This window comes from Bactrocera neohumeralis, chromosome 3, assembly GCF_024586455.1.
Source record: "Bactrocera neohumeralis isolate Rockhampton chromosome 3, APGP_CSIRO_Bneo_wtdbg2-racon-allhic-juicebox.fasta_v2, whole genome shotgun sequence".
In the NCBI taxonomy this organism is placed as follows: domain Eukaryota; kingdom Metazoa; phylum Arthropoda; class Insecta; order Diptera; family Tephritidae; genus Bactrocera; species Bactrocera neohumeralis.
Window position 1 is genome coordinate 50,290,877 of NC_065920.1, and position 24,362 is coordinate 50,315,238.

General features: G+C 36.0%; 3 protein-coding genes across 5 annotated transcripts in view; 2 read left to right on the top strand and 1 right to left on the bottom strand.

The window, feature by feature from the left end:
* LOC126753369 (uncharacterized) overlaps positions 1-24,362 on the bottom strand; it is a 162,300-nt gene that overhangs the window by 107,748 nt on the left and 30,190 nt on the right. The window lies entirely within an intron of this gene.
* Positions 14,827-16,050, top strand: LOC126753391 (ficolin-1-like). Its single transcript, XM_050464794.1, has 3 exons — positions 14,827-15,194; positions 15,268-15,804; positions 15,858-16,050. The coding sequence occupies exons 1-3, from the start codon at positions 15,016-15,018 to the stop codon at positions 16,012-16,014; spliced, it is 873 nt and encodes a 290-aa protein (XP_050320751.1). The 5' UTR covers positions 14,827-15,015; the 3' UTR covers positions 16,015-16,050.
* Positions 18,267-19,455, top strand: LOC126753390 (fibrinogen C domain-containing protein 1-like). Its single transcript, XM_050464793.1, is given in 4 exon segments — positions 18,267-18,532; positions 18,606-18,853; positions 18,856-19,147; positions 19,200-19,455. Coding segments are annotated over 4 exon segments (927 nt in total). The 5' UTR covers positions 18,267-18,290; the 3' UTR covers positions 19,345-19,455.

The following is a 24,362-nucleotide window of genomic DNA, read 5'->3' on the forward strand; positions in this document are numbered from 1 at the left end:
ATTTCTCTCTTTCTCAGTCCCTCTAGCTCCTGAGAATAGCATAGCGCCGCAATGTTCTTAAATTCTTAATAATTAACACAGTCAGTTATTACCCATTCCCAAGAAAGAGTGATCTCATAATGATTGCTTGGAAATGAAAGACTGATAAAATACTTAAACCTTATTGTTTGAATGACTGATAAATTGTTTGCCTAGTGAATGTGTACTTAGAAATTAAAAAAAGAAAAAATCTGTTGCTATTATTAAACTGGATTATGGGAACAACTCTTTTTATGCGACGAATCTAATTATAACCTAAATAAAGTATGTAAGGTTTGTCAGCCAGCAGAAAATGTCGGAAACCCCATAAAATCTTAATGTAAACGATGGGCATGACAAGCTTATTATATTTATTATTTGTTCGTTCTTCCGTCTTTCTAACAGCACATACGCGAACTAGTTGCTCACTTTTTGAGTTATCGATCTGAAATTTTGCACACCTCTTTTTCTTCTCAAGAAGCTGCTCATTCGTCGGAACCAACGCATAAAATGATATAAAAAGATCCTTTTCTGGTTTTTAATGGTTGAGTCCATATTACTGTTATATGATTCAGTAATTCGGTTTGGAAAATATATTCAAGTATTATACTGCTGCTTTGATCAATAATCCATGGCAAATTTTCGAAGAAATTTTGATCAATAAAAAACTTTTCCATACAAAGAATTGATTTTGATCTGTACAGCCATTATAATTTTGATAAGCCATTTTGTATTTCTGCTATATGCTATAGTAATCCAATAACGGCGATTCCGACAATTGAACAGTCTCTTGGAAAGAAAAAAAGCTTTGCAAAATATTAAATCGATATCTCAAAAACTGCATGAAAACATAGTTTCATGTATGCAAAAATAACCAACATTAAATTACCAACTCTCGCAGATATTTTCATTTCTATTACGTTGGCATTTCAAGTATTCTAATAACTTTAAGTTTACCTTCATTCCTCAATTGTCACGCATCATGAATACCCCCTAATAATTGAATTGCGTGCGCACGTAGCACACGGCTTATCTATGCCAGCTATGAAATTGTCAAGCGCAAATATGACTTAGAGACGCGATTATTTCATTGTCAAATTACAAACGGTACTTCTGTGAAGTGCATTAGGTAAATAACATTTTTGAGCAAATCGCGTAATTGCTAAAATATTTGTATTACGTATGGGCATATTTATACGGAGCGCTTAACGCTCGTCAACTTTAGCGTAGAAGCGATGATGATATCATCTACTAGCAAACCTATAGTTAGTTTAAGTGAAAAATTCACAACAAAGTTTCTTGCTTTGATTGTTTCTAAATATTTCTGATAAGACACGGAGGTTTTTTTCAATTTAAGCTGATAACGTGGAACTTTTGAACTATTTGTATGACTTAATGAGCTACAAATTGTTATTTTTAAACATTAATTGCTGTAATTGTACGCAGTTGCTGAGTTTTATTATTTTATTTTTTTCTATTCATAAATTGATAAGGTATAACCTATTTCAACCACATGTTTGAAATGTAGAATTTAATAATATTTTTTTTTTTTTGAAATGATGAAATGTTTTTAATTAACGGTGAGACTAAATGGGACTCATCGACCAGATTTGCTGGTAAGAAATAAAACATATTTTAGAAAAAAATATGTACATACATATACATTTCTCATAAAAAAATATTTGTGACCTGGTCTACGGAAAGGGGGCTTAGGTGTCAAAATTAATGAGATAACGAGAAAATAACGGTGAACGGAGAAATAACGAGATAACGGTGTTTCCCAGAAAACTGGTTTTCGCACGTCAGCTCCCTTTTCGTAGACCAGGTCACATATATTTCAAGGAAGTGCTATATACATTTTTGGAGAATCTATATAACTGTTTATAGCTCTTGTTCTCCTGTTTCTTAAATAAGCTACCATTTATTAAATATCGTTAAAGTTAAATTTCACAAATTTAAATAATTATTTTTAAACCGGCTTAAGACAGGTGTTCCCTGCTTAACAGCTACCTTATGACTCTTTACTATACTAAAAAAATCAAGAAAAAGCATTAATTTCGATCAGTTTGTATAATTCTATATTAGCGGTTCCCACAAATAAACAGCTTTTGGAAGAAAAGGAGGTGTACAAAATTTCAGATCGATACATCAAAAACTGAGAGACTAGCTCACTTTATATACGGGAGCTAGTCCCTCAGTTCAGATATTCCACGTTTCCTTTTTAAATATTCTGTTCAAGGTACGGTTGACATTCGAAGCCCATAAATTTACGGTTTCATAACACTACACGGTAACAACGTCTTTGTTTCTAAGTAAGTATTATCGAGAGATTGAATCTTGAGTATAAAACTTATTTCACCGTTTTAGTATCAAAAATTGATATACTACTATAAGCAACAAATAGTAAGACTTTCTTTATAATTTTAAAATTATTAATTTATTTTTCAAAATATATTTCTTCCCATCAAAGTAATCGCCTTTGATCCCAATACACTTGGGCCAACGTTTTTTCCAATCCTCTGAACAGTTGTTAAAGTCAACTTCCGGAAGAATAGCTTTCAATCCGCGTAGCAATTCACGTTTATTGTCTTCAATTAACTCAAAACGGTTTCCTCGGAGCTGTCGTTTGAGTTTGCTGTATAGCCACAAGTCACACAGAGCTAAATCAGGCAAACACGCGGCACGATATTGGTTGAAAATTTAGCGAAAAACTCACGAAGAATCAATGCAGTAAACGACGTTGTATTATCGTGGTGAAAAACTAAGAGCTCTCGGCCATAATTCCGGACCCTTTTTGCTAATAACTTCGCACAAACGACGCATAACACTCAAATAGTTTGCAATGAACCAAAATATTTTTCGAAGATGGACTTTCTGACAAATCATATTTGATTTATACTCAGTTTTATTTGCCATTTCAGAATATACAAACTTACTAAGGAACAAAATTTGCAAATGGTGCAAATTTATTGGCAACATTTTGTTCAACTGAAGCTTACTTTTAGTTGAATGGTCCGAAATTATCGCAGTTGGAGTGATGATAAACCGCAAACTATTGTTGAGGCCCTATTACATTCTCAACAGTCACTGTTTGGTGTGCTCTTTGAGCAGAGTGAACCATTGGTCGAAATTACTTTAAAAACGATGACGGTCATAATGGGGATCGCTATAGAGTCAGTGAATCTCTGGTGTGGTCTATGCGCAGAATGAACTACTTATTACGTTCAAATTTATTTAACAATTTACCTTTGGTTCCAACAAGACGGCGCTACAAGCCAAACAGCCAACTAAAAAATAAATTTATTGGCGGAAACTTTTGGTGAGCACATTATCTCTCATCATAGGCCTGTGACATCGCCTACAAGATCGTGCGAATTAACAAAGTCGTTTGTCTATGCAGATAAGCCCGGAACGACTGACGCCTTGGCAGAAAAAATGCTGCAAAATGTGATCAAATATTGGATTTCTCGACTGGAATGTATTCGAGTCAGCCGCGGCGGTCAAATGACCGAATTCATGTTTAAAACATAATGGTTCTTCCAAACGCTAAGAAAAAGCTAACGTTAACGAATTCAGTGATTTTGATTAAAATATATCGGATATCGTAAAAAAAGTTTAAGAAAAAAATGATTTTTTACTACACCTTTTTAGATCTTGCAACCGTTCTCACGAGAGGCAGGTTTACGTTAATGGAACGAGCATGAAATTTTGTCCGGCCAAAGACTTCCAACGGTGTAGGATTCCTCAAACTTTTACAAAAAGTTGATAATTTTTTCAGTCAAATAAAAACACGTTATAGCAACGCTAAGATGTAAATATTGGGATTTTCAAACTACCTGCTCGAAAAGCTTTCAAAACAGCACCAAAAAAAAAAAACAAAAGAAGCATACTCTTCTCATGACAGTTGAGGGATCATCGCTGTTATTAAATTTCTTCAGCGTTGAGCATTTTTTGGCACTCACATACTGAAAAGCATACAATACTAAAAATCAGCTGAAAACAACTTGGAACCCTTAGCACTAAAAACAATTGTTGTTGCCAATTGCTAAGCCAACAGAAAAGGAAATGGAAGTTTAACGAACCGTGACCGCCACAATGTTTGGTTAAATAAAATTCCACGAAATATTTGGCCGGATACATCACCGAATAAATATACATATCTCTTAAGGTATATGTGTATATAGACATATAGATATAGATATACATATACATGTCACATATACTATATGTAAATCATATACAGCCTTATAGGTATCTAAACAATTGTAAGGCGTTGTAAAACATAACTCACAAGCTAGCAAACAGCATGTAAGCACTCAAGAGTCTCCAAGAAAATGCGAAAAAGTTGTAAAAAGCCACAGCTTAGTACATGCAAATCCAAGTTTTGTGCTGGTGCTAAATTCAGTTAGAGGTCTTAAAAAGACGCATATAGACTACAGATCCTATGTATAAATGCAAATATACTTGTATATGTGTGTATGTGTGCGCACCAATGTAAGTGTGTTGCCGGTAAGCGCTTTCGGCAGGCAACTCTAAATAAAGTTGGTTTTTTCGTCTGATCTCAAAACTGTACAAATAAGCGCGACTATTTGCAACAAAAGCGCCAAACAGGAAATGGATTTTTATTCTGTTAATTGCAACTCGCCAACCGAAAACACATAAAAATGCAATCATTGATTGCAGACTCGCTTGTTTACAGTTTTTTCTTCTTCTTTGTATTTTATTTGCATTTGAGTTTAATCGTCAGTGGTAAAGAATCTGCGAACTGTGTCTAATTAATGTGTTAGTTTTTGTTAAAAGTTTAATTTAGTAGCGTGCAGTTAACAAAAATTAACCAAAAAGTGTAAAAAATAACAAAAAACGATTTGAAAAAATAAAATAACACTCAAAAAAACCGGAAAACACAAAAATCGTGGGAAAAGAAATTCGTGCAAAGGCAAAAACAGCACTGAAAATTACAAAGAAATAACGAGCGCAACAGAATTTAGGGGGAAAAAAGCTGAGGCGGCTCAAAAACCGATTTGTATTATCACCAAAATTTTTAGTATAACTATTTGAAAACCAATTTTACCTATTTTAAATTGAAATTCGTGCTATCGTTATAAGCTACTGAAGTGAGAAGCGAGAAACCTTTTCAAACAAGTTTTTCCTTAAAGGGTTACATGGGTTTAGGGGTTTCAAAAAACCGAAATTTTAATTGTATTATTAAATTCTAGAACATCTCTAGAATATTGTCCTAAATTTTCAATTTGATCCGAGTAATAGTTTCGGATACATCCTTGAGAATTTGTGGGCTCGAGGCTAGCTAGGCTAAGTGCGCCGTTCTCAAACGTGTTTTTCTCGAAACTATGTTCTGGAAGTCGGTTGGTAAGATTTCTTGAGCACCACTCAACCGATCTTCATGAAATTTTACACAGGTTTTTGAGCTAAAATTCTTAAAGACTTGGAAGATGGATTTTTTTTCGATTACAACTATGTGAAAAAAAGAAAGGTCGCGAAATTTTCACTGAAGTTTCCATTTTTTTGTAAAAATGTCTACCAAAAATTCAATTTTAAATTTTTTTTCCTTCGTCTAAGTTCTAAGTTAAGCTAAAATACGTACCGAATTGCCACCTAAATAAAATGCTAAATAAAAAATTTCTCTTTATAAACTAAGTAAATACAAAAAAAGTTTTAAGGGGTCAGTAGGGTAAATTTTTCTCCATGTTTTTTACATAAATTTTGTCATAATATTGTCTATAAATTATAAAAAATATAGAAACCATAGGTAGGCGTTTTGTGAACATTAAAAACACATGCGAACATTGAGCGGTATTATTATTTTTGGGCCTTTTTCGAAATCTTCCAATGGTAAAGTGGGTTCTTTCAGAAAATTAAAAAAAATAAATAAAATTTTAAAAGATTACCCAACTGACGCCTTGAAATAAATACGTTTCGAAATGCTTAGGAATTTTTTTTAACAGGGTTGCCACTTTTTTAATAAAAAAAATTTGGATGAACCAATAACGTGCATATGTATTTCACACTAAAAGTTAAAATATTTATGCCAAGCCGAAGGTTATTTGAAAAATCATTCCGCTGCACCAGTTTTGGATCAGAGTTGCCACTTATTTCGAAAACTTAAATGCTAACCAAAGTGAGTTGCCATTTTAATAATTAAGATGTTTTTAAGTATATGGAGTAGATAAACATAAAAAACATTTAGAGCAAATTATTTTTAAAGAGAGTTGCCACCTTTCTGCAATTTTGCAGTTGAATTTTTGAATACTATGTATTAAAATATTTAACCGAACCAAAGGTATTTGAAAAAGTGGTCAGTTGTAACAGTTTTGGAACAGAGTTACCACCTATTTAGAAAATACTACCACCTGCATCTACAATAAAATGTTTCTCTTTATTTAAATAAGTATATTAGTGGTATATATTTACTTCACAACGCTTTGAGAAGAATATATTTCCACTAGGGTTGCCACCTTATTTCAATTAAAACAAGTTACTAGTACTGTATATACTATTTTAGAGTAAATTTCAAAATATTTATACTATACAGAAAGTATTTGAAAAATCGTTAAGCTGCAAAAGTTTTGGAGCAGAGTTTCCACCTTCTCCGGTACGGTAAACAAAGTTGCCAGCTGAGTTTCAAATAAGATGTTTATCATTATGCAGATTTTTAATATATTCATATACATATATGTACTTATGTATGTATATACACACCAGTAGTTAGAGAAAAATATTTTTCAACTATAGTTGCAACTTTTTAAAATTAAAAAAAAAAATTAATTAAGTCAAATCCTGTATTGGGTAGTCGAAAAAGTCTTTTCGTATTTTCTCAAACCAACCAACCAATCACATTGTGTCATACCATATAGTGTTGCAAAGGTAAGTTTTTAAGCTTAATTTTACCAAAATAAATTAAATTCGGGGAAGTTAAAAAAAAGTTACAGCTGTTCAAAAATGAGTGAAAATAATGAATAATAATGAAATTTGTGATGTTTACGGAGACGATAGTGTATCAGTTCATGTAGCACATCAATGGTTCGCTCGATTGCATTGTGGAAATTTCGAAATGTCGATTTACACTGATGGAATAATGTCTCTAGCAGAAAAATGGAAAAAAGTGGTCGACCAAAATGGTACATACATATTTGTTTATATACTTATTTAATATTATAAATTAAAAAAAATAACTTGAAGTTTGATTAAAAATACGAAAAGACTTTTTCGACTACCCAATATTCAGTATTCAGCATTAAATTCTAAAATATGACTAAATATTCATTCAACACATTTGACATAGATTATGGTCCAAAGAAAATTTTACAATATCCGAAGAAATTTTCTAGATCGCATCATTATAGCGTATAGTTGCTATACAAATTGAACGATCATAATAAAGTTCTTGTTTGGAAAATATTTTTATTTATAAAGTTTTATTTATCAAATTTGGCATGGCTTATTAAATAACACAATTCTATAATATTCGAAGGAATTGCTTGTATCGGACCACTATAGCATATATTTATTATATAAACTGAAGGATCAAACATAAGTTATAGTATGGAAACGTCTTATACATACATACATACATATGTATGTATGTGAAAGTTATTCCAGCTTCAATGCAAGCTAACCCCGCTTTTTTCTTGTTTTAATTGTCAATTCCAACATTTGCAGCAAATTAGTTGTGTGCAATTCATTAAACGGAAATTATAATCAAATTCAATAAACAACAAAATAGTAGTCGGCAAAAAACAGAAAAGAAAATTCAAGTTGAGCAAATTATTAAATAAATGGGTGGCGTGCAGACTGTGTGGTGTTGACTTAATCAAATGGCGAAAAAAAATATTTCCCCAGTTCGTCTGTCAGTCAGACAACGCGTTGCATGACGTTGTCAGCGTTGCAATGACCGGAAGCAAAACAGCGATGTAATTACTTAGATATCTAAGTATGTACGAACATGTACATAAGTGTGAATGTATGTACATACATATGTATATAAGAGAGCGATTGCTTATTTACTTATTTATTGCATCGTGTCTGCATTAATTTTGCTCTGCAAACGGCATCGTCGATGCAATTGAAAGCGATGAAAACGCTTGGCGTGCTGGCGAGTTGCTGGCTTGACGACTTGTCGGCTTGCTGTTGCGTTGAAATGTGTGGACAATTTTAATTGTTGACAATTTTACTCGTGATTAGTACACAAAATGTAATTGTGTATATTTACAGTTAAGTATACACATATTTACATGCATACAAACAATAAATGATTATTGAAATCCAAAAGGAAATGAATGGGGAAGAATGTCAAGTTGCGCTGCAGCACTTAGATATGCATTTACAATAAATTTGTATATATGTACATATATCTATATACATACATAAATGTGTATATATGGATATATAAAATGATATGACTCAAGCATTACAAATAAATGTATTGAATATATAACGGGTGATCCAAGTAGAGGTACTTTTTTCAATAGCCTTGTTTTGACAGATCATGCGTGAGCCGTGTCAAGCTGCTATGTTGTTTTTGTTCAGTATTGTTTGACATTTCATCATGGAAAGACTCACGCCTAAACAACGTTTACAAATCGTTCAACTTTATTATGAAAATTCACGTTTTGTCAAGACTGTGTTACATGCGATTCGCTCAACTTATGGTCAACATAATAGTATTCACAACACAACGTGAGAGCCAGCATTCATTATTGAAGATCGAAGATTCGGCGCTGTTCGCTGTAATTCGGACAGACGTATGAACGACTTGTCGCATATTAAGTCGAGATCTTAAAGTCTATACGTACAAAATACAGCTGTGCAAGAACTGAAGCCGCTTGAACTTTCCAAGCGACATCGGTTCGCTCTATGGGTTCTTGAAAAGTTTCAAGAAGATTCGACGTTTTCAAGTCAAATTTTTTTCAGCGATGAGGACCATTTCTAGCTCAATGGAAATGCAAACAAGCAAAACTGCAGCTTTTTGGACGAAGAGCAATCTGAAGAAATTCAATTTCATTCAGAAACAAGTAAGGAAGGGCTAAGTTCGGGTGTCACCGAACAATTTATACTCTCGCTTGATAAAGTGATAATCGAGATTTCATTATCCGTCATTTACATATTTTTCAAATACCGTATTTGTGTAAAGTTTTATTCCGCTATCATCATTGGTTCCTAATGTACATATTATACAGAGAAGGCATCAGATGGAATTCCAAATAGCGTTATATTGGAAGAAGGCGTGGTTGTGAACCGATTTCACCCATATTTCGTACATGTCATCAGACTGTTAAGAAAATATTATATACCGAATTTCATTGAAATCGGTAGAATTGTTCCTGAGATATGGTTTTTGATCCATAAGCGGGCGAGGCCGCGCCCATTTTCAATTTTTAAAAAAAGCCTGGGTGCAGCTTCCTTCTGCAATTTCTTCTAAACGTCCGTCCGTCCATCCGTCCGTGCAAGCTGTAACTTGAGTAAAAATTGAGATATCATGATGAAACTTGGTACACGTATTCCTTGGCTCCATAAGGAGGTTAGGTTTGAAGATGGGCAAAATCGGCCCACTGCCACGCCCACAAAATGGCGGAAACCGAAAACCTATAAAGTGTCATAACTAAGCCATAAATAAAGATATTAAAGTGAAATTTAGCACAAAGGATCGCATTAGGGAGGGGCATATTTGTACGCAATTTTTTTGGAAAAGTGGGCGTGGCCCCGCCCCCTACTAAGTTTTTTGTACATATCTCGGAAACTACTATAGCTATGTCAACCAAACTCAACAGATTCGTTTTCTTCAGGATAATTACCACGCCCACCTCCCAGACAAAGGTTATGTTGAAAATCACTAAAAGTGCGTTAACCGACTAACAAAAAACGTCAGAAACACTAAATTTCATGGAAGAAATTGCAGAAGGAAGTTGCTCCCAGCCTTTTTTTAATTGAAAATGGGCGTGGCCCCGCCCACTTATGGACCAAAAGCCATATCTCAGGAACTACTCTACCGATTTCAATGAAATTCGGTATATAATATTTTCTTAACACCCTGATGACATGTACGAAATATGGATGAAATCGGTTCACAATCACGCCTTCTTCCAATATAACGCTATTTTGAATTCCATCTGATGCCCTTTCTGTATAATACGAGTATATACATTAGGAACCAATGATGATAGCGGAATAAAACTTTACACAAATACGGTATTTGAAAAATATGTAAATGACGGATAATAAAATCTCGATTTTGACTTTATCATGCAAGAGTATAAAATGTTCGGTGACACCCGAACTTAGCCCTTCCTTACTTGTTTTTTTTTTCTTTAATGAAGTAAGAAACCTCGAAATGGATCACTCTATATATACATATACATATGTATATATAAACATAAGTTCAATTTGCTGTTCAAATATTATTTTATTTACTCAAAATACACGTACAAAATAGAAGAAAAGAATTTCTCAAATGATAACATTACCAATTTTCGCTACAATTAGTTACCGATTGACAGAGAACGCTCCTTAATGCGCTTAATCAATCAGTGTTTAATAATCAATACTCTATTGTGAATGAATTAACATAAGTAGCGAGATAAATTCTTGTTGCAGAAGTAGCGGCGGGCACAGTGACTGCCATAAAAATATCACAGTGAAGTGAAATTCTCTTTTCCTCTTCTCCACCTCTCTACCCGCTACGAGTGTGCTTTGGAAAAAAGTTTTCCATACAAGAACTTAATTAGAATCGCACAATTCGCATGGCAGTTATAGGTTACAGTTATTCCATCTGATTAATTTTTTTTTTCGATTAAAAATTATTATATATTAGGCTTTTAATATATGGCGAAACTATTTAATTATTTTTTTTTATTACCACTGACTTTTGAGTTTTCAATCCTTCAATACTTAATAAAGTAAATTAAGCCTGTTAGCTCTGAATTAGAAAATACTTTTAATTTTTAAGGGGTCAGTAGGGTAATCTTTTTCATTTTTTTTTTTTGCATTGTCTGTTCCCTTACACACTTAGAATTAATGTACTTTACCGTTGGAAGGTTTCGAAAAAGTCCCAAAAGTAATAATAGCACTCAACGTTCGGAGCGCTCGGAGTGCACACCTCAAACTTTAAACGCGCTTTTCTCCAAACGTTTTTTTCAAACTGGCGGATATGATTCCGGTCGAACTACCGATTTGCTTATTGACAATGTTATGACAAAATATTTCTGTAAAAAACATGGTCAAAAATTAAAAAAAAAAACGTTAATTACATGTTTATATATCAACATTTTTTCATGATTCTAGTAGGGACGATAACCATTCACGTACTTTTTAAGAATAAATTCGGTTTTTGTTTTTCAGATGACACAAACATGAAAAATCGTGTCCGCCAGTGAAAAAACTCATCTCATTCATCTAGCCATTTCTCCGACAGATGTCATCAAAAAGTTTCGAAAAAATTTGTTTACACACTCCACGATATACCCCATGATAAGTGAAAAAAGTTCTATTGCAGAATAAAAATTTCTAAGAAAAAAAATGTCAAAAAACAGGCCAAATTACCCTACTGACCCCTTAAATGATTAATACTACTATGCATCACATTACAAAACATTTAATCAAATATAAGTATTTACATTTTGTATTTTTTTTTTAATTTTCATTAACGGCGGCAACAAATACCACCGTTCACATATATTTCTGATAGAATTTTAAGGAGGATGGAGTCATGTGTTGAAGTTCACGCAAGTGAGGAAAGTTCTCTGATCGCCATTCACTTGGGAGTGGCCAGAAACGATTCTTTTACGCATGGCTCAAGCAGCTCACTACTTCCGGTCTTTGACCAAGTATTGTCTGGGTAGCCTAAGAACATCCGTTCGAAGGCGAGCTAAAGTGAGAAAGCGAAACATCCCCTACATAGGGTTGTGCGCTGGGTTTGGGACCCGCCACGTAAAAAACAATACCAATGAAAAGTAAGCGACAGCCTCGGATGAGAGACCCCCCTTTTGATGACGACCATGGCAAACGAAATAAAGACTACGATATCAGGGCATGCACCTGGAATGTCCGGACCCTTAATTGGGAAGGTGCCGCTGCCCAGCTGGTTGATGCCCTCGCAAAAATAAAGGCTGACATCACCGCCGTCCAAGAAATGCGATGGACGGGACAAGGGCAGAGACGAGTAGGTCCTTGTGACATTTACTGCAGTGCTTGGAACGCACTTATGAGAGATGCCCCCGCCACGATGTCAAAATCGTGCTTGGCGACTTTAATGCCAGGTTGGGTAAAGAAGGTATCTTTGGCAGTACGGTCGGTATACTCAGCCTCCACGACGAAACATCCCCAAATGGGTTGAGGCTGTTCGACTTCGCCGGGTCCCGAAATATGGTTATCTGTAGTACTAGATTCCAGCATAAGAAGATTCATCAAGCTACCTGGCTGTCTCCGGATCGAAAAACTACCAACCAGATCGATCATGTTGTGATAGACGGAAGACACGTCTCCAGTGTTTTAGATGTGCGTGCGCTTCGAGGCCCTAACATCGCCTCAGACCACTATCTTGTTGCAGCCAAGATTCGCACCCGCCTCAGTGCAGCCCAAAACGCACGCCAACAAACACAAGGAAGGTTCGACGTCGAGAAACTGCAATCACAACGGACAGCCGAACGATTTTCTACTCGGCTTGCACTCCTGCTCTCTGAGAGCACTCGTCAACAACTCGGTATAAGGGAACTCTGGGACGGCATTTCAAACTCCTTACGTACAGCTGCAACCGAAACCATTGGGTTTCGGAAAGTGCAAAAGAACAGCTGGTACGACGAGGAGTGCCATGTCGCAGCGGAGAGAAAACAGGCTGCCTACCTCGCAACGTTACGATCGACCACTACACGTGCGGGATGGGATAGATACTGAGAGTTGAAGAGGGAAGCGAGACACATTTGTAGGCAGAAGAAGAAAGTGGCCGAAATGCGTGAGTATGAAGAGCGTGATAAGCTGGCCGACAGGGTTAATGCTCGAAAATTCTACGAAAAAATGAGGCGGCTTACAGAAGGTTTCAAGACCGGAGCATACTTTTGTAGAACACCCAAAGGTGATCTAGTGACCGATGCCCAGAGCATACTTAAATTATGGAGGGAACACTTCTCCATCCTGCTGAATAGCAGTGAATGCACAGCGCCAGGAGAAGGCGAACCCGATTCCCCAATCGATGACGATGGAGCAGAAGTTCCATGGCCCGACAATGAAGAAGTTCGAATAGCAATTACCCGCCTGAAGAACAACAAAGCGGCAGGGGCCGATAGATTGCCGGCCGAGCTATTCAAACACGGCGGCGAAGAACTAATAGAGAGCATGCATCAGCTTTGTAAAATATGGTCGGACGAGAGCATGCCCAACGATTGGAATTTAAGTGTGCTATGCCCAATCCATAAAAAAGGAGACCCCACAATCTGCGCCAACTACCGTGGGATTAGCCTGCTCAACATCGCATATAAGGTTCTATCGAGCGTATTGTGTGAAAGATTAAAGCCCACCGTCAACAAACTGATTGGACCTTATCAGTGTGGCTTCAGACCTGGAAAATCAACAACCGACCAGATATTCACCATGCGCCAAATCTTGGAAAAGACCCGTGAAAGGAGAATCGACACACACCACCTCTTCGTCGATTTCAAAGCTGCTTTCGACAGCACGAAAAGGAGCTGCCTTTGTGCCGCGATGTCTGAATTTCGTATCCCCGCAAAACTAATACGGCTGTGTAAACTGACGTTGAAGTAACACGAAAAGCTCCGTCAGGATCGGGAAGGACCTCTCCGAGCCGTTCGATACCAAACGAGGTTTCAGACAAGGCGATTCCCTATCGTGCGACTTCTTCAACCTGCTTCTGGAGAAAAAAGTTCGAGCCGCAGAACTAAATAGAGAAGGTACCATCTTCTATAAGAGTGTACAGCTGCTGGCGTATGCTGATGATATTGATATCATCGGCCTTAACACCCGCGCCGTTAGTTCTGCTTTCTCCAGACTAGACAAGCAAGCAAAACAAATGGGTCTGGCAGTGAACGAGGGCAAAACGAAATATCTCCTGTCATCAAACAAACAGTCGTCGCACTCGCGACTTAGCTCTCACGTCACTGTTGACAGTCATAACTTTGAAGTTGTAGTTAATTTCGTCTATCTTGGAATCAGCGTAAACACCACCAACAATGTCTGAAACTATTCGACGCAATACCCGCCGGGGGAAGCAGAGGAAGAAGAAGACCTCCACTCCGTTGGAGGGATCAGGTGGAGAAGGACCTGGCATCGCTTGGAATATCCAATTGGCGCCACGTAGCGAAAAGAAGAAACGACTCGGCTATAATCGCGTAAGCGGTGTCTACGCCAATTAAGAAGAAGAAGAAGTTCCAGGCATTCCAATTGCGAAACGTCAAAACCAACAATACCAGTAAACTGTCAAAGTTAGATAGGTGAGCGGCTCGCTCATTTGCAATGACAGCCGAGTTGGGCATCTTATTATCTCTGCTACAGTGGTGCGATATTGGCGATTCCAACAAAAGAGAAAGAGAGAAAGTGACCAGTGAAACTTTTTAAATCGATATCTTACTTGTATAAACATACGACATATGAACATGGTGCAATCTAGTCTGCTTCTCATGCTGATCATAACGTACATATGTATATTTTAAAGAATATCTGTCGTTTCCTTCTAGGTGCTACAAATTACGGGTGTTGCCGTTTTTCTCTTGTTTCAATTAGTTTTAGGTAAATTTCAACCTTTCGTGAGTGAGTCAGAAAACAATTATAAAATTCTTATCGCAACAGTAAACAAATTATAAATTCCATTTATTTTACAAGCAGCTGGTTTTGCCTTTAGGTACTATAGATATTAAGATTCAGTTATTTAAATCTTAAGTAAACCACATGTATATTAATTAACATGATTAAGTTCATTTGACGATAAGTGGCAGTCTTAATTCCGTGCTGAAGAGTTCGCACAACAATCGCGGAAAAATGTTTCGCTGTACTTTTATTATTTTGCTGTATTGTATTATAGTTTTCCAGATCAGATTTTGCTACTTTCAGGAAAGTTCAGAATCAAGTAAACCGTGCGCTTGCATTTGCGATTCTGCTATGCAAGTCGGCGTTGTTGAAGATAATCTCGTTGACGAAAATCCTTCAACCACGGAACAGTAAAAATGATTAGCTAATTAATGGCTTCTAGTCTAGAATGTAGTACGCATTGTTATTAACTTATTATTTCAGGGCACCAGTAAACAGACCGCTAAGTTGTATGGAAGCAACAGCTGCAACCTCTAAGAGTGGTGTTTATAAAATTCAGATACCGCAGCTTAAACTCTCCAGTGTGGATGTGTATTGTGATAACGACACTGATGGCGGCGGATGGTTGGTTTTTCAACGGCGTGTAACTTATGAGGAGAATTTTTATAGAGATTGGGAGAGCTACAAAAATGGATTTGGCAACGTTAGCAAAAACTTCTGGTTCGGTTTGGAAAAATTGCACGTGCTTACTAGTAGCTGCGAACAAGAGATGTATATTAAATTAAGAAAAAGGACTGACGAAGAATTTTATGCAAAATATACACAGTTTCGTATTGCTTCCGAGTCAGAAAGCTATGCTTTAAAGGAATTGGGTAGCTATAGCGGCACTGCTGGTGAGTCCTTAATTAAAGGACATCTGGGAATGAAATTCTCAGCGATTGATCGTGATAATGATTTACATAAAAAGCATTGTGCGGAATCTTTTAGAGGTGGTTGGTGGTTTAACGATTGCTATTTTAGGTAAAGAAATTTTACATATCAGTAATGGTGGTGCTTTATCTTTTATATTTCAGTAACCTGAATGGGCTTTACCTTGCAACCAAACGACATGGTATAAACTGGAATTCCGTTGAAAATGAGGTGCCTTTAGCATTTTCGGAAATGATGATGCGACCAAAACAAACTTGCTGGAGACAATTAATGAAACAAAATTCAAATCGAGTTGTTTAAGAAATTTTACAATTTTAACGATTTACAAATAATACAAATCGCAAAAGAATTAATGTTCCAATATACTTGTATTCAAATGCTTAACTAAGCTTTTCGAGTTATACCTTTCTATTATAATTTATCTGTTAATATTCGATCGATGCAATGGGAAATAAAATTTGGTACACAATCTTTTCTCATCAAGAAGCCACTCGTTTGACGGCACCGTTGTCATGTCCTTGCATAGACAATTTTTTTATTTGAAAGGGTAACTTCATAAAATTAGGCATGGCTGGTTACCCAAGGCATCGCTACAATCGACTAAGTAATTGTTCAGATCAGACCACAAAGACCAAAAGCGAAGAAAATTCGTATGAGGAAAATATTCTAATGGTTATTCCGTATAAACTTGTCTAAGAAACTATGAAGAGTTTAGCTTCTAGGGCACCTTTCTCGACATCGAGGGAAACTTCAACAATGTTTGGAGAAGGAGATGCTTAAAGCCCTAGAATACTTTGAGATGGGTTCGAACATCAAGCAGCTCGACAGAAACGTCCTAGCGGAGTGAGGTAGTGCAGAGACATCCCGAAAGGTTAACAGGGGCATCCTGCAGGGAGAGATGCTTTCCGCACTGCTTTAGATCTTGGTGGTAAACGATACGATCTACATAAGAGCTCGAGAAACGAGACTCATATACCGACGCGGGAAATGTGAATAGGGCGGAGTCGCTGAAGAAGAGGCCCCCAGAGCTTTTTCATGGATAGATCGAAGCTAACAGGGAAAGTTTTCTGTATGGGCATCACGCCAACCTTACCTTTAATCTACCGCATCACTGTAGTATTTTCTAGGCAGAGTGGGTGCAAGGTGGTGATAGACGTACCGCACAAACTGCAGCCTCTTTCGAGAAAGTGAGAATACACTCCGACATCGGAGCGGCAATACGAGTGTTGAACTGGCTAATTCGCTCAAAGTTGGTCCAGGAGTATCTGTTCTCACTAGAAATAACATGAAGCGGAATTCACGGCAACTACAAAGCGTACGATCTCGGCAGAGGGAGCATCATTGCCACGCTCACCTTAAAATTGGAGCGTTTTGGATTTCCGTTGGCATCTTGCGTTCTAGCTCTAGATCAATGGACCTCGCGGGCGCTTACCTGACTGTGATCGACGACTCTCTCCTGTGCGACTGTGAGATCTTTTTAAACAAGAGTAGTTTATTGGAGATCTTCTTAACTACTTGCTCCTACAGGACATTAACCAATAGGCAATAGACAGACAAGCTGTAAAATTCATAAGAAGGAGGATGATGTGGAATCATCCAGGCAGTTTAATCTCAATTAGCCAGATCTTGTTATCTATTTTTTATGTAGGTGTTTATTGTAACACAACGGACTAACCGTTCGTCTAAAAATGGTCGGAATTGGATTATAAGTTAAGCATAGTTTCATTTCATCATGAACACACCTTGGTCCATATATCAAAAATGAAGCCGACCATAATGCTCTAGATGATGGCGAACTTTATGGAGTTATGATTAACGAGTATTTCGTGTTTGAATTGCTGATCTGGATAACCTTTGGTTCCAGAAAGATTACGTTACATGCCGTACAGCCCTCGAATAACAGCGGTTGACGGTTGACGTGTCTTAGATCTGCCTTCTGTACGTTAAATTTCAGTTGCGTGGTATGTCCGTATGGGCAAATCAGGCCTATTCGTAAATGGCGAAAGCAAATTTTAAGCGCTTTAATTAAAATATCATGCAATATGTTTTCGACTAACGCCAGTTTTAAGCCATGAAAGTTTGCCACGGTGTTTGGAGCACCCAAAAGGAAAACGTCCCAGACCCTATAAATGTGTATACTAACGTTTAGTGTCACGAATGTCTGTATCACGCGCTCTTTTACCTCCGAGAAGCTGCTGATTTATCGGCACTGCCGGTATCGGACAACTATAGCACATATCTGCCATATGAACTGATCGCTACAATTCAAGTTCTACTACAGTTGCCACCAAAATTAACGTCTCTTCTCTTGCCTCGATTAGTTTTAGGTAAATTTCAATCATTCGTGAGTGAGTCAGAAAACAATTATAAAATTCATATTGCAACAGTACACAAATTATAAATTCCTTTTATGTTACGAGCAGCTGGTTTTGCCTTTAGGTACTGGAGATATTAAGATTCAGTTATTTAAATCTTAAGTAAACCACATGTATATTAATTAACTTGATTGAGTTCATTTGACGGTAAATGGCAGTCTTTAGTCCGTGCTGAAGTGTTCGCACAACAATCGCGGAAAAATGTTTCGCTTTACTTTTATCATTTGGCTGTATTGTATTTTACATTTCCAGATCAGATTTTGCCACACTCAGGATAATTCAGAATGCGGTTGCATTTGCAATTCTGGTGTGAAAGTCGGTGTCGTTGAAGACAATGGCATTGAAGATCGAAGTAGTGAAGTTAGCAACGATACTAAAAATTCGGAAGCCGAAAAGCAGCCCACAAAAACTTCGGAAAAGGAAAATCCTTCAACTACGGAACAGTAAAAATGATTAGCTAATTAATGGCTTCTAGTCTAGAATGAAGTACACATTGTTGTTAACTTTTTATTTCAGGGGCCCAGTAAAAAGACCGTTAAGTTGTATGGAAGCAACAGCTGCAATCTCTAAGAGTGGTGTTTATAAAATTCAGATACCGCAGCTTAAACTCCCCAGTGTGGATGTGTATTGTGAGGATGACACTGATGGCGGCGGATGGTTGGTTTTTCAACGGCGTGTAACTTTTGAAGAAGATTTTTTTAGAGATTGGGAGAGCTACAAAAATGGATTTGGCAACGTTAGCACAAACTTTTGGTTCGGTTTGGAAAATTGCACGTGCTTACTAGTAGCTGCGAACACGAGATGTATATTAAATTAAGAAAAAGGACTGACCCAAAATACGTATTCTATGCTAGATATGCAAAGTTTCTTATTGGTTCCGAGTCAGAAGGCTATGCTTTGAAGGAATTGAGTGATTATAGCGGCACTGCTGGTGATGCCTTAATTAAAGTACATCTGGGAATGAAATTTTCAACGATTGATCGTGATAATGATCTGAGTGACAAAAATTGTGCATATAATTATAGAGGTGGTTGGTGGCATAATAATTGCCTCGTTAGGTAAATATTTTTACATATTAGTCATAGTGGTTATTTGTCTTTTATATTTCAGTAACCTGAATGGACTCTTCCTTGAAATCCTTAACGTTGGTGTATACTGGAAGAGCCTAATAGACGAACCTTTAGCATTTTCGGAAATGATGATACGACCAAAACAAACTTGCTGGAGACAATTAATGCAGAAAATTTTTAATTGAGTTTTTTATAATAATATAGTACTTTAAGTATTTGAATTACTAACGAGCATATTTTTATCGTATTAACCCGTATACAAATTACAATGCAATAAATATTCCAATATACTTGTATTCAAACTTCCCTTTTTATACATAAATACATGTGAAAATTGAAATTAGTAGCCATAAACCTTAAGTGAAAGTTCCAAACTTCCGGCTGGCTTTATAGCTTGTATGTCTTTCAATGCGTAAGGTATCTGTATACAAAACTATAGTTAATGCCGAAGATGTGTGTTGTCAGCTGACCTTAAACCGTATTTGTTGCTTATTTGCTGTAATACCGAAAATGAATGCAATTGGTTTTAAACTCCTGGTCCAAACCTCACATCCCTAGGCAACAATAAGTAATGAGTCCCGATCCAGTGGTTGACGGTTTCCACAACAAATCAATACATAAAATATAGTTTTGTTATATCTTTATATATAAAAGTACGTGTCACGTTGTTTGTCCGCGATGGACTCCTAAACTATTGAACCAATTTTAGTAGAATTTAGCACTTTATGTCCGATTTGAACAAACTTAGAAGATAGGATAGTAAAAACAATCCATAAATAAAAAATGAATGAAAGCTCTACTAAATGGACGCTCTGTTAAGCGGTCATTTCTATTAAGCAATGACATTGGCCGGTCCCACAATTTGTTAAGGTTTATTAAGTACAATATATTAAGCGGACAACCCTATTAACTAGACAAAAAGGCTGGTAACCAGACATTGAGAAAGCAGCCTTAAATTCGTTATTTTCGTCCAATGAAATTTATTTATACGAACATATTCAATATTAAACCTCAAGTACAATCCTTTGGAATCTTATGCCGACAAAAACGTTTTCGCCTTTATTCGTAAATAAAATTTTCATTGTATTGAATAGTTTATTATATGAATAATAGTATAAAATGTATACCACAGCAACGCGTGGCCGGATTCATTAGTCGGTATATATGTAAATGATTCGTTGATTTAGCCTTGTCCCTGTATATAAGAGCTGGTATTTGAGATATCACTCTGAATTTTTGCACACCTTCTTTTCTCACTAAGAAGTTGCTCATAGGTTGGAACTGTCGATATCCGATCGCTATAGCATATAGCTGCCATAGAAACTGATCGCTCAAACGGAAGTGCTTGCATGAAAACTTTTTTTATTTGAAAAGATATCTTCACAAAATTTATCGTGGATTACTGTCAAATGCTACAATATTTGAAGAAAAATTTCAAATCGGATGACTAAAGCTTGTAACTGCCATACAAAGTCATCGATCAAACTCAAGTGCTCGTAATGAAAACTTTTTTATTTGAAAAGATATCTTCACCAAATTTTAACACAGTTTGTTATACAAGGCAACGCTCTCGCTTCTCAGTAAAAAAAAAAAATTAGATCGGACAACCATAGCATATAGCTGCCATACAAACTGAACGATTTTAATCAAGTTCTTGTGAGGAAACCTCTTTTATTTATAAAAAAAAATCTTCACTAAATGTTGCACAGTTATTTTATACCCTTTTTATGTTGCAAAAAAATGCACCTATAAAGGGTATTATAGCCTGGGTGCAGCCGAAGTTTACTTTTTTTCTTCTTTTGAGTGCAGTTTTATCACATTAAATGCATTGCACTTGGCACTTGCCGCACACTCTTTGTGTTTTTATCTTTTCTGTTGCAGGCGTTACTTCTACGCGCACTTTGCTTTGTGTTCTTAACTGTATTTTTTATCATTAAATGCATACGCACTGCATACGCCGCCATTCCATCTCCATTCAATATAACACACATTGTGCCTCTATCGACTTCCGGTGTGTTTTGTTGTGGTTTTTTTTATTATTATTTTTTCTTTTATTTTAAATTAATGCCTCTTTATGGGCAATCATTTTTGGTAAATTATTCACAGTTTTTCTGGTAATTTATCAATGCAACAGGCTGTCGGCATATATCTAAGTACGCATACATGCGTCTGTGTGTGTAGGCTGTTTGCTAGTGGAGTTATTTTGAACAATGTGGCCAATTCATGGCACTACAACAATAAAAAATGGTAGGCTAACTTGTAGCGCATATACAAATGTACATATGATCACCTAAAATATAAAACAACATATTATGAAAAAAATCGAAATTGAGTTTTTCATTGATTACGATTCTCTTCATCACATTATAATATGATTTCTATGCTATATAGAAAAAAAATCAGCTTTCGCTGTCAAATATAACCAATATATAACCAATACATAACCAATATATAACCAATGCATAATCAATATAAAACCAATACATAACCAATATGTAACTAATATATAGCCATTTTATAACCAAAACTCAAATTTTTTTCAAATTATTGGTTTCTACGTTTTTCCATTTTACAGATAATGTTATGAAAAGTGATGTTACGTTATTTTACCTTTTAGGTGACGATATGCACTTATAAACAACTGTTTCTTACTAAAAATTTTTATGAATGAATTTTCGGTCAGCACTATTAAGCAAATACAGCAATTGTTTAAGTCCAAAGGGCGGTGGCTTTATTAAATATTAAATATGTTAACATTCATTGCTTGTTAAACAAGATAATGCTTCCTGACTAAGCTTTTAGTAGCCACATACATATGTATGTATGTAATAGTATGGCCTAAAATTTTATTGTACTTTTCATTTGCATATTAAATTGATTTTTATTGTTGTTATCATCAGGAAATGTATTCTGTTTGAAATCGACCGCCACTTGCTTTTAAGGCTTTACATTAAAAACTTATACAAATACGCACACACGCACACACATACATTTTTATTGATAAAGCTTCAAGAATTAAAAATATCTACTTCACAGAAATGAAATCAATAAAACTCTTAAATCGTAAGGCAAATACGATTTTTTTGTTTGTATGCTTTTCTTATACTCAAGCAGAATTGTGCGGCATAAATTGATTAAGACAACACGAGACTTTTGGGTAGCTGAACTTCAGTTATTTATGAACAGCTGAGAGGAGTGTGAATGTAGCGGTCATTAAACTAAGTACATACATATGTATTTATGTATATATACAACAATGCTTGAAACGAGAGAATTTAAAAGTATAGACTTCATATTGTAATCATATACATAACTACTTGGAGAAAAGCAAGAATCAAGCTGCTTAATAACTGAACAAATTTTTTATGAATTTTTGTATGAAAGCACAATATTTCAAAAAGATTATGCCAAAATTATAGGTCGATTGGAGCAAAATTGACGAATGCTTACGACACGGAAACAGATCATCAGTCGGCTGAATATCGCGGCAAAGGTGAGCCGAAGCTGAAAAAATCAATTCAAAGCAGGTCAAAAATCAAGTACAATCCGTCAACAAGGAATACTATTTGAGTGTTATGTGTCGTTTGCGCGAAGCTTTTCGTCAAAAGAGACCGGAATTATGAATCGACAACTCTTGGTTGTTTGCACCACGATAATGCAACAAAGTTTTTCTGTTGAAGTTCCAGTAATATGCACTTTGTTCGTCTACTCTTTATGATCCTGCCCGTTCATAACTGAATTCGTCGGTGTCCGGCCAAAACATGTACTATCAGAAGAGAGAAAACAGGTCGCATAGCATATGAAATGTTATACTTATGTATAAGGAATGCGGGATCGAAATCTAGGCCTGCTTATGCTTTGAGATACAAAACTATAATAAAACTCCCCAAAGACAAATTTCGGATAGTTGTGGCATTTTATACTGGACATTACAGTTTCAATCTCGATATAGACTCTTGTACAAACTGCCAGATTTCTAATATGGAGCCGTAAACTCATGCGTAACTGATTCTAAACTGCTTGATATTCTGTAGGCTCAAGACCGAAAGGCCTTGGATCTATATAACTGAATAGAGATCACATCGCCTCAATAGCGCCGTAAACTCATGCGTAACTGATTCTAAACTGCTTGATATTCTGTAGGCTCAAGACCGAAAGGCCTTGGATCTATATAACTGAATAGAGATCACATCGCCTCAATAGCGCAAAAGAGGATCCTGGAATTCATGTAAGTTCTGAGAGTCCATGTGAAAGAGAGAGGGCACAATAGACCTTAGATTGCAGTATAAACTTCAATTTATTTCTAATCGAATCTTCGGTGGCAATATATGGCATGATCGCTTATTATGGAATCAAGTGATATTCTGAAAGTTTTTTTTCCAGTCTTGCGAATATTATAGTTGATCTACTACCCAAAAGTTGATATTATCAATATATAGCTATGTTTCTTATACATATTTAAACCTCCATACATCTTTTTCCTTTCGTTGGAGGAGTTTTTTAAACGGCGGATGCCAAACGCAACGCACAACCCTTTGGAGGAATAGTTCGCCTTCTCATTGTTCGTCTTCAAACGGATGTTCTTTGTCTACCCAAAGGATCTTTGATCTAAGATCGGAAGTCGTGAGCTGTTTAAGCCATATGTAACAGAATCGTTTCTGGTCACTCTCAAGTAAATAACGCTCACAGTACTTTACATATATATATATATATATATACATATATATATATGTGTCACCCCGTCTCCATTTCTTCAACCTTGTTAGCTAACCCTCTTCCTGTATTTTTTTTTCAAGGCTCGCCATATTGCTTTCAACTCTTCCTCTTTCGAACTCTTACCAAAGGCTTCACACTAATGCGTGCATAAAAGCCATTTGTGGATTCATTGTGCACATACATACTTACATACCAATAACAACTTACTAGCTTTACTATAGTTGAACGCTAAATTTCAATGTGCAAGGCAACTAGGACAGCATGATTACACAATCAAGAGCAAACAGGCTACCAGCCAAATACAACTAATAAATTCAGTTTGTGAATTGAGTTCGTTGCCAAAGCGAAGCTTTTCATTGCAATATCCTAGTCTAAGCATTATAGATTTAGTAATGTTTGTACATGCCTTTATACATATGTATATAACTAAGTGCAAACAATACATACTATACATACATTGACATTTATATTTACTTGTGTACGAATG

What these genes read in the sequence shown, in the direction of transcription:
- LOC126753391 (XM_050464794.1), top strand. Translation starts at nt 15,016, where the DNA reads ATGTTTCGCTGTACTTTTATTATTTTGCTGTATTGTATTATAGTTTTC. An exon ending in AATCCTTCAACCACGGAACA is followed by an intron (nt 15,195 to 15,267) that starts GTAAAAATGATT and finishes TTATTATTTCAG; the next exon opens with GGCACCAGTAAACAGACCGC. An exon ending in TTTAACGATTGCTATTTTAG is followed by an intron (nt 15,805 to 15,857) that starts GTAAAGAAATTT and finishes TTTATATTTCAG; the next exon opens with TAACCTGAATGGGCTTTACC.